This window comes from Gymnodraco acuticeps, unplaced genomic scaffold (assembly GCF_902827175.1).
Source record: "Gymnodraco acuticeps unplaced genomic scaffold, fGymAcu1.1, whole genome shotgun sequence".
Lineage (NCBI taxonomy): Eukaryota > Metazoa > Chordata > Actinopteri > Perciformes > Bathydraconidae > Gymnodraco > Gymnodraco acuticeps.
Window position 1 is genome coordinate 60,000 of NW_022990905.1, and position 14,842 is coordinate 74,841.

At 39.4% G+C, this 14,842-nt stretch overlaps 2 protein-coding genes across 2 annotated transcripts in view; one reads left to right on the top strand and one right to left on the bottom strand.

Annotated features, from left to right (window-relative positions):
* zgc:165481 (uncharacterized protein LOC100073327 homolog) overlaps positions 1-1,768 on the bottom strand; it is a 46,549-nt gene extending 44,781 nt beyond the window's left edge. The window contains exon 1 of the mRNA XM_034233759.1: positions 1,484-1,768. Coding sequence (XP_034089650.1) covers positions 1,484-1,547 — 64 coding nt within the window. The 5' untranslated portion in view covers positions 1,548-1,768. The remainder of the gene's footprint in view (positions 1-1,483) is intronic.
* Positions 1-14,842, top strand: part of LOC117557816 (centrosomal protein of 89 kDa-like) — a gene marked incomplete at its 5' end in the record, with an annotated part of 113,451 nt that overhangs the window by 57,454 nt on the left and 41,155 nt on the right. Inside the window, one exon of the mRNA XM_034233761.1 lies at positions 1,619-1,767. Within this exon, the coding sequence (XP_034089652.1) occupies positions 1,619-1,767 (149 nt within the window). The remainder of the gene's footprint in view (positions 1-1,618; positions 1,768-14,842) is intronic.

A 14,842-nucleotide genomic window follows, 5' to 3' on the forward strand; every position in this document is an offset into this window, starting at 1 on the left:
CAGACTCAACCAGAGAGGAAGAAGTAGGCCTACATCATCAGCTACCATGTCTGACAGAGAGGAAGACAGTGAGGAGAACAGTCAGGAGGGTAGTGATGACAGCTTGTAGGATTACTGGTCGTGCTAATGTTGTCTTGTGTTCACCTCTGCATGTGTGTTCTGTGTTCACCTCTGCATGTGTGTTCTGTGTTCACCTCTGCATGTGTGTTCAGTGCCGTGTGTCTGGCAAATAAAGTCAAGACCCCCTCAAAAGTTACGGTTTATTTCATTTTAAGAATGAGCACCAAGCAACATCTCCAGGTGCTCCTTTGAGAACCAGGGCAAAAAATGATGTGCACCCCTGGCAATAACATTGTTTTTACTCATGGAAGAGGTAATAGAGTTAATCATGACATTCCAGAGGATTTTTAACAAGTTATTCACAGACAACACTAATAGGACTAAAGTCATTGAAAAAGTAATTCACTCAACTATTCATTTAATCTACCTGATGCACTAATGTGGCACTTATGTTGAATGTCTCCTTGGTTGTGATTCGTTGGCTAAGAAAAAAGCATTTGATATCTGTTGGCAGTTTTCTGATAAAAGCTCTGTAAAGAGAAGCCATGTTTTCAGTGCTTGCTCCCTGTTGCTTTCTGGGTACAATAGACAGGATCAGTCGGGGGTCAAATGTGCTGTGTGTACATTATCTTTATAGATAATTACAGCTCACCTCATCTGGTATCATCATTACTAGATAGAAAGAAGGAATAGGCTGAAATAGATATTAAATATATAACAAGTAATACAACACAAGACTAACTGCTCCAGTACAAAATATCTCGGAGTCATATCCAGACAAGCCCGGCTACTTGAGAATCCATAATCATTCAGAGTAACAGAACAACTTGTTTGTGTTACCCTTTATCCAGCAGACAGTAATATACTCCTACACACAGAGTTCAAGCACACACAGCATTTGTCCTCAGACAGACCTTGTTTTCCCCATGAATACATCTCTAACTGCAGAGCAGCAAAATCCACCCTCTCTGTTTCTATTTTGTGCATCTTAATCAGTGTTTTCTTTCTTTCATTCTTTCATTCATTGAACTGCCCTTCTATTGCTTTATTGACTTTATTTATAAGGCTTTTATTTTGCATGAATTGAGGTTACTCCGTATAACAGGAAACATGTAGGCCACTTGTATGAGTGGGTGTGTGTGTGTGTGTGTGTGTGTGTGTGTGTGTGTGTGTGTGTGTGTGTGTGTGTGTGTGTGTGTGTGTGTGTGTGTGTGTGTGTTGCACTAACTGCAGTAGTTCTGAACTGTCCGCAGCTCAACAGCTGCTGATCTGCTGACACAACGACTTAAACTCCGGTCTAGAACTGTCATTGGCTGCACACACACACCCAAACAAATAAGCCCTTAGACATACAGATGCAGCCACACCAGCGTTTCCACAGATCTGCAGTTTAGTGTGTGTGTGTGTGTGTGTCGTTCCTCACCTTGTCCCAATGTGTGTGACTCCCCCTCCTCCACTCCAGTTGTCTCTGCTGCGCTGTCCTTCATGGAAATCCTCCTCCTTCATAGCAACACTCCACATCTCATTCCTGTGTGTTTATGTGTGTTTGTATGTGCAGGTGTACCGGAGCCAAGCGTCAACCAGGCTGGCAGGGTTGGAGGAGGCAGCGGAGGGGAGGACAGCTTCCTACCAGAGGGAGATCCTTCACCTGCAGAGGCTGCTGAGAGAAAGGCAGGACGCTGAGGAGAGACTGCTGCAGTCCAAACGGTAGGAGGGGAGCGAGGAGTAGAGAGAGAGGGAGGAGAGGGTAGAGGAGAAACGGTAAGGAGCAGGCGGGCAGAAAAAAGGAGGAGGATAGGGAGAGAATGTGTGAATGAAAGGAGGAGGAGGAGAAAGAGGATGTGTGTGTCGCTGGAGGGAGGGCGGAGAGAGAGATGCAGCGCTAAAGTGTGCATGGAGACGGAGCCGCTCACATCAACAAAACAGTCAAAACACAGAGATGTCTAGAAAATCCGATCGGGTGCAGCTCTTCTGTGAATATCTGGCTTTTTCTTACATTGTTTCCTTCAAAAGAAAACAAGTTAAACCAATGATTGTCTTATTTAAGCTCTTGATACATTTCTGAAACACAGAAATTCTATAATTTCTTTCATTCAGAAGCAGTTTTTATAAAGTTTTTCCCGAGAGAACACTAAATCACAAGCACTGCTCAGTACATACTGTATGCCTCGGTCTCAAGTCTTCAAGCGACCGTTCTCAAACACATTTGTCACATCAAATACATAAGGTGATAATATGTCAATATTTAGTTAGCAACTTGTTGCACTGCCCCCAAGTGGCCAAATACATGAAATAAAGATAAATGTGCTTTTGGTGAGTTCTGTTAGTTTGTTGTTGGTTTGCCATAAGGAATATGGAGAAACAGCACAACACACATATCAACGTTTGCCCATTTATCAAGTAAGGCTAGTCCATCTAGCAACTTCTTTGACCCAAAACTGTTAGAAAATAATTAAACTATAACCAGACTGATGAGTTGCAGATTGATATCGGCTGATATCCAGAACAAATATGTGATTGAGCGATTAATGCTTTCTATTCCTTGGTCACTCTTAATGCCACATTTAGAACAACTAATGGTAGTTGAGACCACAGTAGAAGACCTGGTTAGCGTTAGTTGAATTTCAGAGCTATCAGCTAATGACTTGACATTATGATGCTTTTTTCAGTCAAAATTCTTAATGGGCTAACGTACTGTACATGACAATGTTTTTAAATCAAATCTAGTAAAACTTAGGGGCAATAGAAAACAGACGGAAGAAAGGGAAATATGAACTGTTTAACCTTTTTTAAACTAGCTCTAAGCGGATTATAATGCATATAATTTACATATATTTCATCAAATAAAATATTGAAATAAAATACAATCATTTATATCCTCATCATTTGAATTGTTTATTTCAGGCCTATAACCATTATATATGACAATGGCAAAGTAAAAGGATAACACCTGGATGTTTTGGCAGTTAACACGACTTCTAGAAGGTTGAAATTAGTTATTGAGATTGCTTAAAGACGTGGTGAAAAAAACTTAAAAAGCTTTACTTAGGAAACAGCCTTGGTCGAGACCTGAACTCTAGGAGTACTGTTCTAGTTTTATAATGTGTTCAGTTAAGTAACATACTGACGGATTGATCTTTAATAAATGTGTTTGAACCCACAACAAACAATATAACAAGTATAGCACACAAGACATAAACAATTCAAACTAGTAATACAGAAACAACATATTACAACACATCGCCTTTCTAAAATAAAGCATTTCACACAGCAAAAGTCTTAACTGCTCTCTCTAAATGAATCTGTTAACTCCATCAGGACCATCGATTTCTACCAATCCTCCAAGCCTCCATTCTTATTCACACATGAGAAATTGCTGCAGTGGAACCACCATATCTGATTCACTGCAGGATTTGCATTAAGTAGTACCCGAGGCATTTTATTTTCAGAGCTACAGAGAACGGCCTACTGCTGTGACAAACAGCATAGGCTGGTGGGCAGTAATTGGTTTCAGTAAATGCTAGAAAAAAACATGTTTTTCATATGGTATGTATTGTATTGTGTAAGTGTTCTTTTTCAAAATTACTAAATGCAAGTATTTAGGAAGAAAGGAAGGAAGAGAAGAGTCATCTTTTAAATAAACATTGCTTGTACATCCTAGACCTCTGCTAAAGCGAATGTAATTGTACTGGTGAGGGTAGTGCTGAACGTATCCTTATTTATCACACACAACTACTAATACCTGAAATGAAGGAGCTTGTCACTCAGTTACAGTATAGGGGGAAATGGACATTCCTAATAGCCAACCGTTTGAGTTGGAACTCTTTATTTATGATATTCTTACTGCTACATATGACCTATAAAAACTTGACTGGAACTTTACTGCTCCTGAAACGCACTACCGCTTCCCCTTTATTCCCCCGCTGTTATGTCTGTTTTTAGCTTGGTCACTGGGCCTGCTGCATGCTGCTATCAAATGAAAGCTGGCTAATCAGATTGTTAGAAGATCCTGTCCTGCTCTGCCCCGGGGGCATCGTAATGACAAATCACAAACACACACGCACGCACGCGCACACACACACACACACACACACACACACACACACACACACACACACTTGCACCAGCTTTAAGACACCACAAACCACTGTAGTCTGGTATTGTGAAAGTGCATTCACCCTGTGAGTCATTGGGAGTATGGGAGGAGTTGGATGTGGGTGAAACCCTGATTGACCTCTAAATAATTAGCCTGAAGCACCAGATGGTTTGTTTACACAAGATCATCTGATAAGTCATCATTGGAAACTTACAAATACTTTGCAAGTGCTCCTACTAGCCAATAAATATCTTGGCGAAGTCAGTTGGCAAAAGACGATACTCTCAATTTCTGATGTAACTTATGCTGTTGTATTATCTATGTTAAACTCTTTATGACCTGCCATTGCTGTATAACAGTACTTGTAGCCTGACCAGATTGATTATTGCTTGACCTTTTGATTCTTCTGTGATTTTGTAATGTCGCGGGTATGCAGTGCAAGGTAACTACATAATTTCAGCAAAACTACAAGGCTACTTGACTAGTTCACCAGACACAGCAAAAAACATGACATGCAGTGTAGTTGTTCTCAGCCAAGAAAAGCAATCCACTTGACTAAAGTCAAACTTCTAACCTCCACACGGGCGGAAATAAATCTATCTCTGCCTTATTTTATTTTATCTCTGATCCTCTGCTTTGTATTCTGCCCATCGTTTTGCAGCAGACGTGCTGATAGGTTGTGATTGCCGCCTGCCTGCTGAGTTCTGGGTAGCCTCCAGAGAGGCAGCACTGCCTGAGACTTCCAGGAGCTTAGAAGGGGATGAGTTTTTAAATGAATTTCTCCCCTTTAAAAGTATATATATTGTATGCTTTTATTACATTTTCTATCACATGATCAGAGATATATATAATTTGTTTTGGGGTTAATTGAGTGAAGTACTTTGTGGTGGACGCATTATAATTGGTTAAAATTGATTGATGAAGACTGTACTGAGAATTGTTTGAGAATAGGATCTATATAAGGTTTATACTATTGTCAATATGTCTATAATCGTCTTTTTGTGAACATTTTTGTAGGTTTCATTTATATGTCAATAAAAAATTGTGTTTACTTATAGTGTTTGGAAAGTATCAGGGAACTACTTAGAGCTCTAGTGTTTAGTATTTAGTGCCATCTAGTGGGGAGGATGCAGAATGCAACCAACTAAATACCCCCCTTTACAAGTCTTCAGTATCATGAGCTGCCTGGTGCAGAACCGTGGTTACGCTCCCCTATCTTTCACGACCATCGCCTCACTCAAGGCCATCTTTACCAGAAAAACGATATTCCAAAAACAATGAAATTCAGGCAGTGGATGGCCTCACCGCGGTAACATAATAATAAACATAATAATGAATATTTTTTCAACAAAGACAATAATCCAAGGTGCAGTGTAAACTTGTGTGGATATCTATAAATGTTTCAGCTCGGGGAAACAGTGGTTCAGTTGTAATGTTGGCTTCCTCCTTTAAGGCATGTTGGAGCGTTTGTTGTTGCAGTCTTAATCTCTCCTGTTTTCACACGCTGGGAAACAAGCAGTGTAAATTGCTGACGTTAGTTTATGGAAATGGCTTACGCACTTAGAATTTCATGCATAATTGATGCTAAAGCCCATGAATGCAGATAAACTGATTGTGGTTGTATTTAATTATCTCCTGGTTTCCTATCAGGTTCAGGAGTGGTTCTGAAAGGGTCATGGCTTAGTCTTCATTTAGCGTTTGTTACTTTTCCTATGGTATCGGTCATTAGAGGTTTTAAGTCATGCTGTGACCACATCTTTTATAATTTGTACTTCTCGTAGTGGCTCAAAATGTCAAAACAAATACAAATAATCAACCATGATGGGTGGTAGGTCATTATTTGTAATTTAGTTTGTTGTATCCATTGCTCTTGAGCTTTTCTCTAGAGGGTTTGTATTTAATTTTAAAGCAAGTATATGTGGAAGTCTGGCATTGCCAAACATTAGGAGTACTTTGCTTACAGCAGCACTTTACTCACATGGATAATCCATAACCCATTTGTAGAGCTACAACCAAGTCACCATTTCTCAATTCTACAGAAATAAAACACAGTCATCATGTTTATTTATTATAGTGTTAAACTACAATTTACCTTGCAATTCCATAACACATTTTGCACAATAAAACAGAAGCCAGAGTTGACATATTATACAGAGTAAATCCAGGAGTGAACACTTTTATTAAATAGGGCAAACTGTTTATATTTTGAAAAAAAAGTTGATGTCGGCTGAAAAATGGTGGCTGAGTATCGCCCAAAGCATTGCACTGGGACCCTCTCCTAAAATATTGATCCTAGAAAAAGCCAGATTCAATTTAGAAAAGCCATTGACATGTGTGAATGTTACACACAATTCACTACTGCTCAGCCATAGCAGTATCTGTCTGGATCTTAGTGCTGGGGGGAAACGATTATTTTGAAAACGATTAATCGGGCGATTATTTGATCGATTAGTCGACTAATCTAACGATTATTTTTCTGTTGTTCATTTAATAAAAAACGTAATGTAAAAAAAAAATTTTTCACGATACTGTGTCTCAGGGAATCTTAATATTTAAGAACCTATTAATGTGTTATACCAGATTAACGGAAATAATCTCAGCTAACTGACGATACAAACCATGTTTACCAAAACAAAACACAAGTCTCATAAGAAGCATCTAAATGACCCCTGAGCGAAAAATGCTAACGGACATTGGCACAGAACTCAAGATGAAAGTACCCTTATTACTTATCGTAGCTGCACATACAATATATCCGATTAAAGCTGAGACTCCACAGATTATGTAGGTATATAGTATCATCACTGAGTGATCCGGACTCGCGACAGGGGAAGCAAATACACTCATCACAACACGTACCTTCACAGAGCTTCTCGGGAGATCGTCTCACCACCGTAATCTGATCAAAAGACGTGTTCAATGGCAATAAAATGAGAAAAAACGCGGCTGAATCGGTTAATCCATAGGTTTTTAACTTCTATGTATACAAAAATGATTGAATTTATAATCCATAATTCCATTTTATGTCAAAATCGGAGAGCAAATGCTAGCTGCTAATGGTAGCCACCACAGCTAGCTGCTGCTTCTGCTAGGCTATGCAGCAGTCTCAGTGAGATATAAATATATAAATATCTTTGCGTTTTGGACTAACTTTAAAATATTCCCATGCTTTTGAAGACCTAGGGCGAGATGTTTTCGTTTGGGGGCTTCGTGCGCAATCCTGTGAGGAGGAGGTGATAGCCGTTTCAGTCTCCATTGTGTTTGAAGTGCGATTGCGAACTGCTTGTTGCTTTGGGTGACCCACGTGTGTGTAGCGACGCGTCGACGCGGAAATATGTCGTCGACGATATTTTGAAGTCGCTACAGCACTACTGGATCTAGTAGCCTACTATTAAATGAACCATTTGCATTTGTGAAATGGCTCACTTCCCTTTGGTTATGAAACAGAAGCACAAAGACTCTGTTGGAGTGCTAATAAAAAATGATTGTCAAATGCTGGGGCTGGTACAGTATAGCCAGCCAGTAAAAAAAACACCTGTATGTAAATTGTAAATAAGCCATCTGTATGTCAAATATGTCTTAGATGTCTTAAATGACATGATGAATTGGAAATGGGGGACCCTGATGTAAACAAGACGAAAGTCTTTCTCTGGTCTGCATCCCCTTAACAATTGTATGTTTTGAGCTGTACTGTACTGTACCCAATATACAAGCTGTTAATAAACTTTTCAATCAATCAATCAAACCAGACTGTCCTTTATAGCCCTTTCTGCTCAGAAAAACAGTGAATCATGTCAGTGTGCTGACAGGGCGAGGTCTGTGGCGGGGAGTTGTTGTGTTGCAGAGCGATAGACCAAATCCTGAGATGGCTGCAGCTTACTGAAGCTGTAGTTGTAATGTAGATGTACTGAGTTGGTGGAGCTGCTGCTGAGCTCTTAGCTACAGGTCAGACTGCAGCTGTGCAGCCTCACGGTCCCCACCACTATCACACCAAAACAATCCTACGCAAACAGACACACTCCTGTTGAATTTTCCATCTATTTTAGCTGTGTGATTTAGCTTTGTATTCTGTCTGAGTAGCTTCAAAAGGAAGCAATCAAGACTGCAGTTGCCATGGGTAACGCATTTGTGCATGCTGTTAGGGTTGGAGGCAATTAGCAGGTGGTTGAGTTTGTGAGGGTCTGAACTGAAAGGATACAAGGGACAAACTGTTTTTAATCCATCACTCAGGAAAACAGCATTAACCCTCTTAACTTGATTAGAGAATGTTTCTCTTTTTTTTCTCCATGTAAAATAAATGCTTTCAAGATAAAGCACGTGAGCTCACATGGCCTTGATGAATTTAAATGGAATTGAAAATACAGTTTCAAACCCCATCAACAACTAATCTTGTCCTGCCAAAGTGTTTCTAAGAAAAAAGGCAATATCTGAACAACAAAATAAGGAGTTTCTCTTGAAATGATCCTTTGACCATTATAGACTAGTAATATGGGCATTTCATGATGGTGGTTCACGTTTGTGTTGTATAAATCTGATCTATATGGCATACCAATAACCTGTCGTCATTGCATTGCATACATAAGTTATGTCATCCTATATTACCAATTGATTGGTTTATAGAGGGAAGTGCGTCCGATGTTAGCTTGTTGTTTTGACCAAATGACTCTTTATTAAGTAATCGAGCCAATGGTATCCTTCTTTGCTACTTCCGCTAATTTTTTTTCAATTTCTGGTTCCTGCCAGAACTTTCTGTTATGAGTCCTAATGTCCAAGCCATCCAAAAACAGATCTTGTTTGATTTGATCCTGACTGAGACCACCTGTTTGCGTCAAACCGATGTTCGGCTGTTTGGTCCACACAATGGTGTGGTGAGGTTTCAAAACCTGTAATTTCGTTTTGGATCAAATTGACAGTACAGAAAGTACAGACTAAACAAGGTACTTTTGAAAAAACATGGTCATATTTATGTCCAGAATCTATAATGTGTGCTGAACCAGGATTTTTTACAGTAGTCTTATACCCTTGTGACTAACTAGTAATGCAATAGTTCTTACGTTGAGGAATCATTGCACTAAAGTACACTCTAAAACCGAATTCAGGCGACCTTTCACCTCCACTTAATTAAATGCATGGTTGCAAGTTAAAAATGTGAGATAATTGATTTAGATAAACATTTTAAGTTGCAAACATTAATTTACGAGTTGTGTTGACGTAATAATGTTGGTAATTATATCAACTTAATATTGTGTGTAATTTAAACTCTGATTTCTGCGTTAATTTACTTCAAACTAAATTCGAGTTGTAGTAAGTAATGCAATTGGCTTGATAACTTAATTGTTCTACACCTTGAGTTAAGGATTTCAAGTCCACTCCCACTTAACATGCCTGGACAAGTTCCCACAGTTCAGACAAATAGAAATATACAAAGGACATTTTAAGGTGAGTGTCATCTTTTGTCATTCAAATACAGTAGATAGCCTTGTAGTTGCACTGTATAGGCAAATTGCTGTTTGACCAAAATTAGCAGCCTTTGAACTGTGAATAGTTCTGTGAGAGGATACAAAGTAGAGGCTACTGTGAGAGTAAAAATACTTTGGTTACTATTGTGATATCGCTTTTTATTCAAAATGAATCTCGGTGAAGCAGATCAAGGATGCTTCTTGAGGTAGGATCCTTATTTAGAGTTGTCATTGAAATGCAAGTTGTTGGCAGTCACCCATTCAGAATATATTCACACACACACACACACACACACACACACACACACACACACACACACACACACACACACACACTCATCTGATTTCTCTTTTTTACCTTTTTCAAAAATAGTACAATACAATTGAAGTACGCAGAGAACTATAGCCATCCGCTGCCTTGTCGTGTGCCTTGGAGAAAAGGAAAAGGATCTTTTCAAGGAGTTTAGCGACGTAATTACAAATCTTGAAATAAAATAAAATCCACAGGCACAGTGTAAAAACACAGGACAAAAGCACTGCTCTCTGTCAGAAACATATTGCATTTTTGGCCACACCCCAATCAATAATGCTTAATAAGTGCTTCAAAAGGACATAAATATCGCCTTCATCAGTGACCGGTCCATCTCAGGATCTGACCATACGATGGCAACCATCGTGGTCGAGGGAAATAAATGAAAGAGCATTCTGCGTTAAATGTGTTCGTACTGTTTGAAATAATGACTGTCGGCAGTGTAAACATCTTTGTTACATCTTTTGTCAAATTGATGTGTGTGATCTGCAGACTGGTGGCCATTGAGAGTTTGTTTCTGTAGCTTTACAAAAACTTTACAGATTTGACATATTTGGCACTGGTTTTAAATATGCAAAGGCCTCTAACTTCGATGTGCTGGCAGCATGTATTTGCTGTGTCCCCATTTCCCATGGTAATATGGCTAATGTGTTTATTTATTATTTGTGTGGCAATTTAAATTTGTGTTATTTATCTTTTTTTTCAAGATTTAAATTAAGCTCAGCGCAAGTTCTTTCAGGAAGACTGGGGGTCCTTCTCACTTCGGTTAAATGGATTCCTTGCGTCCCTCACTTGCGTCGTTTCCCTGTGACTAGTCCCTCCCACCAGGGAAGCATGGAGAGACGCAAGGAAACCACGAGAAGCAGGGAAATGAGTTTTAAGAGCAATGGGACGTCCTTTCCTCCGGAGCGTCACGTGAAGCGACGTCCATTTGTGATGACGCTGCACAGCTGATCGTCTGACAGCAGCTCTGTCCCCGTTATTTCCACACACACCCCCGCCTCTGTTAGTGCACATTTACTGACACAAACATGTGTATCATCTGTTGTAGACCCAAATACATTAAATCAAATAAGAACTCGTTCTCAAAAAAGATAAATGCCATTCTTAAAATGTATAAACGAAAAAAGCGATCATGAAAATGTTTCCAATAAATGAAGAAAATTATTTTTGACCACGTTGTTGTTCAGATATATCACATATTTGTAACTAAATGATACATTAATTGAAACAAAACACGGTATAAACTACGGAGTGACTCCCGTGAGGTTCATGTATTTTCTTCACTCCGCTGGGAAACTGCTCTCATGTCAAGAAGCATCAGATCAGTGCATGCGTTACATCGTCCAATCAGTGAGCGATACACAGTAAGGGGGCGGGGTGAGTGCCTGAGGATTTCATCGAAGGATGGTCTGGTGGTTCCTCGGTTATAGCTCCTCCGTTATCGCTCCTCGATCCTCGGTCCTCCGGCAAAAATAAGGCCATTGGGACGCTACTCAAGATGGCGTAGACAAATCAACTTCCGGTGAGACCGAGACCGAGGAGCGAGGAAATTAAAAATAAGAGAAGTGAGAAGGGCCCCAGGTGTATATACATTCACTCCGCAGCTGCATATAATCAGCTCATCACAGGCGTTCTCTTTAACCTATTACATTTCACCTCATTCTCCAGCAGCCAATCAACGTGCTGCAGCCAAACTATAAAATGGTTCTCCTCTCTCCTGCAGTCAGCTGTGATTTCAGGTGTTCATGCACCTTATCATATGGCATGTGTCAATAAATGTTCAAACTAAATGAATTCTCTCCTGATTGAAACATCATGTGTTGAAATAAACAACTGCAGTTCAAAATAAAAAGTGAATTGCCTAATATTTTTGTTGTGGAATCAATTAATTTCTTTCTTTAAAGGCAAAAACATGAAAAAGCTAAGAAAAAAAACTATTGAATATAATATATTTGGAGCAACTTAATTTATAAATGGTTGTCAACTTAAAAACGTGTGTTCACAATGAGGGTAATTAAGTACATACAACTTACAATTCCTTTTAAATCATGTGGTAAAACAAGTTGGAACAACTTAATCTTTTGAGTAATCAACTTCAAAACTTGTGTTTATATTACCAATTATTAAGTACGTGGTAATTAAAAACACCTCTGATTGTAGAGGAAAAGCCTTCTCCCCTAACTCAAATAACTTTGTTGCTTTAAGACAATTTCATTAGAAGTTGTCTTAACTCAATAAACATCGATGCAAACTGTTGCGTTGATTTTCTTTGTTGAGCCAAGGCATTTGTTTTTAGAGTGTACATGATACAATGGTCCCAATGTGTTTATCCTGATTCATTGGATACCATCGGTATAGTCAGGGCTGCACATAACTGGTGCGCAGGTGCGCATGCGCACCTCCGCCAAAAAAAGAGCACCGTGTCATTTGAAAAAAGGCGCATTTGCGTACCAACATTGAGAGAGAGAGAGAGAAGAGGGAGAAGAGAGAGGAGAGAGAAGAGAGAGAGAGAAATATATTTGCGAGTTGCATATGAACCTATGATATAAACTCAGGGCCGGCCCGTAGCGCTGGCGTAATAGATGTTCGCCTAGGGCGCCAGATCTGGGGAGGCGCTGCGCTGGCTGCTCTGGGAGGGAAAAAAACATTTTTGACCGTTGGGGCTCATCCTAATTTTCGGCCTTGATGTAACAATATTCACAATTAAGTAAATGTAACACCCTTTTCACCCCGGTTACACGTACACATGACATTTTTTTTCTATCAATCCCTCCAACAATTGATGCTGAACAGATGATGAATTGATTTAAACCCCAAACCACAAATGTCAACCTTGTGATAGCACAAGAAGAAAAGTCAGGGGATAACAAATTTGCCTCAAAATATTTTTTGTATATAACATTTAGCAACTGTGAGGGTAACACTGATGTGGTTCCTTAAGCAGTTGCTATGAACACTTACATCGTGAGTGGTAGTCATGTGATGCAGAGAAAACGTATTGCTGGAGTCTATTTCAGTTTTAACAATCTGCTGGTAATTGCATAGTTATTCAATAATTTATTAGGCAGCATGGAGTACATAACAGTCGAGTCAGTAGTATTCAGATCATTAGTATCCATCTTGTTGTTTCTTACAATGCATTAAAAACAAAAAAGCAACAGATACAAAAGCGCATCCTCGACCCTTAATTTTGGAGAAACCAGCTCGAGTCCGCTAGAATTTGAAAATACACAACCGGAAAAAATCTGCCACTTCCTTACAGAGCCCCTCCTCCAACACACACGAACGCGCACATGACCAATGAGAGCACAGATAAGTTTGTGCACAGATGGAAGGCTGACAGGCAGGTAGGCCGTCCAGTTACTTTAGCCGGGCCGGCTCAGATGATTGGTCGTGCTTTTTACAGAGCTACGGCTTCCACAGATGAAATGTTCTTATGGATTTTTTGTCAAAGCACTTAATATATTAATTGCTTTCGGGATGTTAAGAGCATTCCATGGAATATAACAAAAAGTGTATCTCGAGCCGGTTTCTCAAACTTACCTACCTCACCTTTAACAATGCATTTGTGATAGTTTAGTGTGTACCTATTAATTCCAGCTAAACTGAATCACCATTAATCATTTCTAACACAACATTGCCCTTTTCTAGCTTTAAGCCTGGGATGGAGATACAGAGCACCATCCTCTTCAAACAGCTCTTTTCATTTTTTTTGAATAAATTGGATATATTGGGAAAACCCGTTGTAATAAAGGAAGAAGTTTGCCAGGCACAAATGTTAATTATGTCATGCTTTTCTGGTTAGTACCCGTCCCCTTGTGTGTTATGAAGGTTTTTATGCATGTAAACGGTGTGCAGAGTCAAAACCCTCAAATTCTCTCTGCAGACCCATTCTCACAGCGTTTATCAACCTTTTTCTTACTCAATATCAAGCCACACTTATTGTTTTTACTTCGGCTGTGACTTTGTATGTGCTCAGGATGAGTTTGGCTGTGTTTCGCTGTGTATCGCTAAACAAGGAAACAACACCTCCACGGAGCTTAGCGCGATTCACAACCTCCCGACCAATCAGAGCACACTGTGCTCACAGGGAGGGTGGGGGCTGGAGCTATTGGAGCTACAACGAGCCGTTAAAGGCAGAGAGTGAAATTCAGTGAATACACGTAGTTTACAGAGATGCTGTTTGAGAAACCAATGTGAGTTTGGAAAATTGCACAATATAAATCTATTCTAGTAGACCTCAACAATGGAATTATGATCAGTGGAAATGGCCATGACATGGGACCTTTTAAGCAGCACATTTCAAACCATAAAACAAATAGGTCATAGGCACCTTAAAAAAACAAACACGAAATTATCCAAGTCATCAACAGCTAAACTAAAGGCGAAAAAGTGTCAATGGTGGACTCAGTCGGACCAATAGACCTTCTAGGGGCAAGAGGCAATATTTTTTGAAGTTCTGGTGAAGCTAACAGATATTCGGGACAAGACAACCCCTTATGTGCAATGGTCATTGTTTGTTTTCCGATTAGCAACTTCAGATAGATAGATATATAGACAAGATAGATAAGTACTTTATTGATCACAATTTGGGAAATGTTTGCGTTGCAGTAGCATAATGGAATGGAGTTAAGAGACAACTTCTTTGATGTATATCTGCATGATTTCACACATATCTGTTGATGTCTGTCAGTTAATAACCAATGGGTTGCGAGATTTGACTTGTCCTACCTAAAAACAACCAAAGCCAGCTCAAACGTTATTCATCAATACTTCTACAAACGGAAATAAAAATTCAAGCTACAAAAGTATTTTTCAATTGCCTACTGTACAGATTCATTTTGGAATTCATCTGGAATTGGGGCGATTTTCATCATAACAACTAAACTAGACCTGACAAAAATGTCCTGCTTG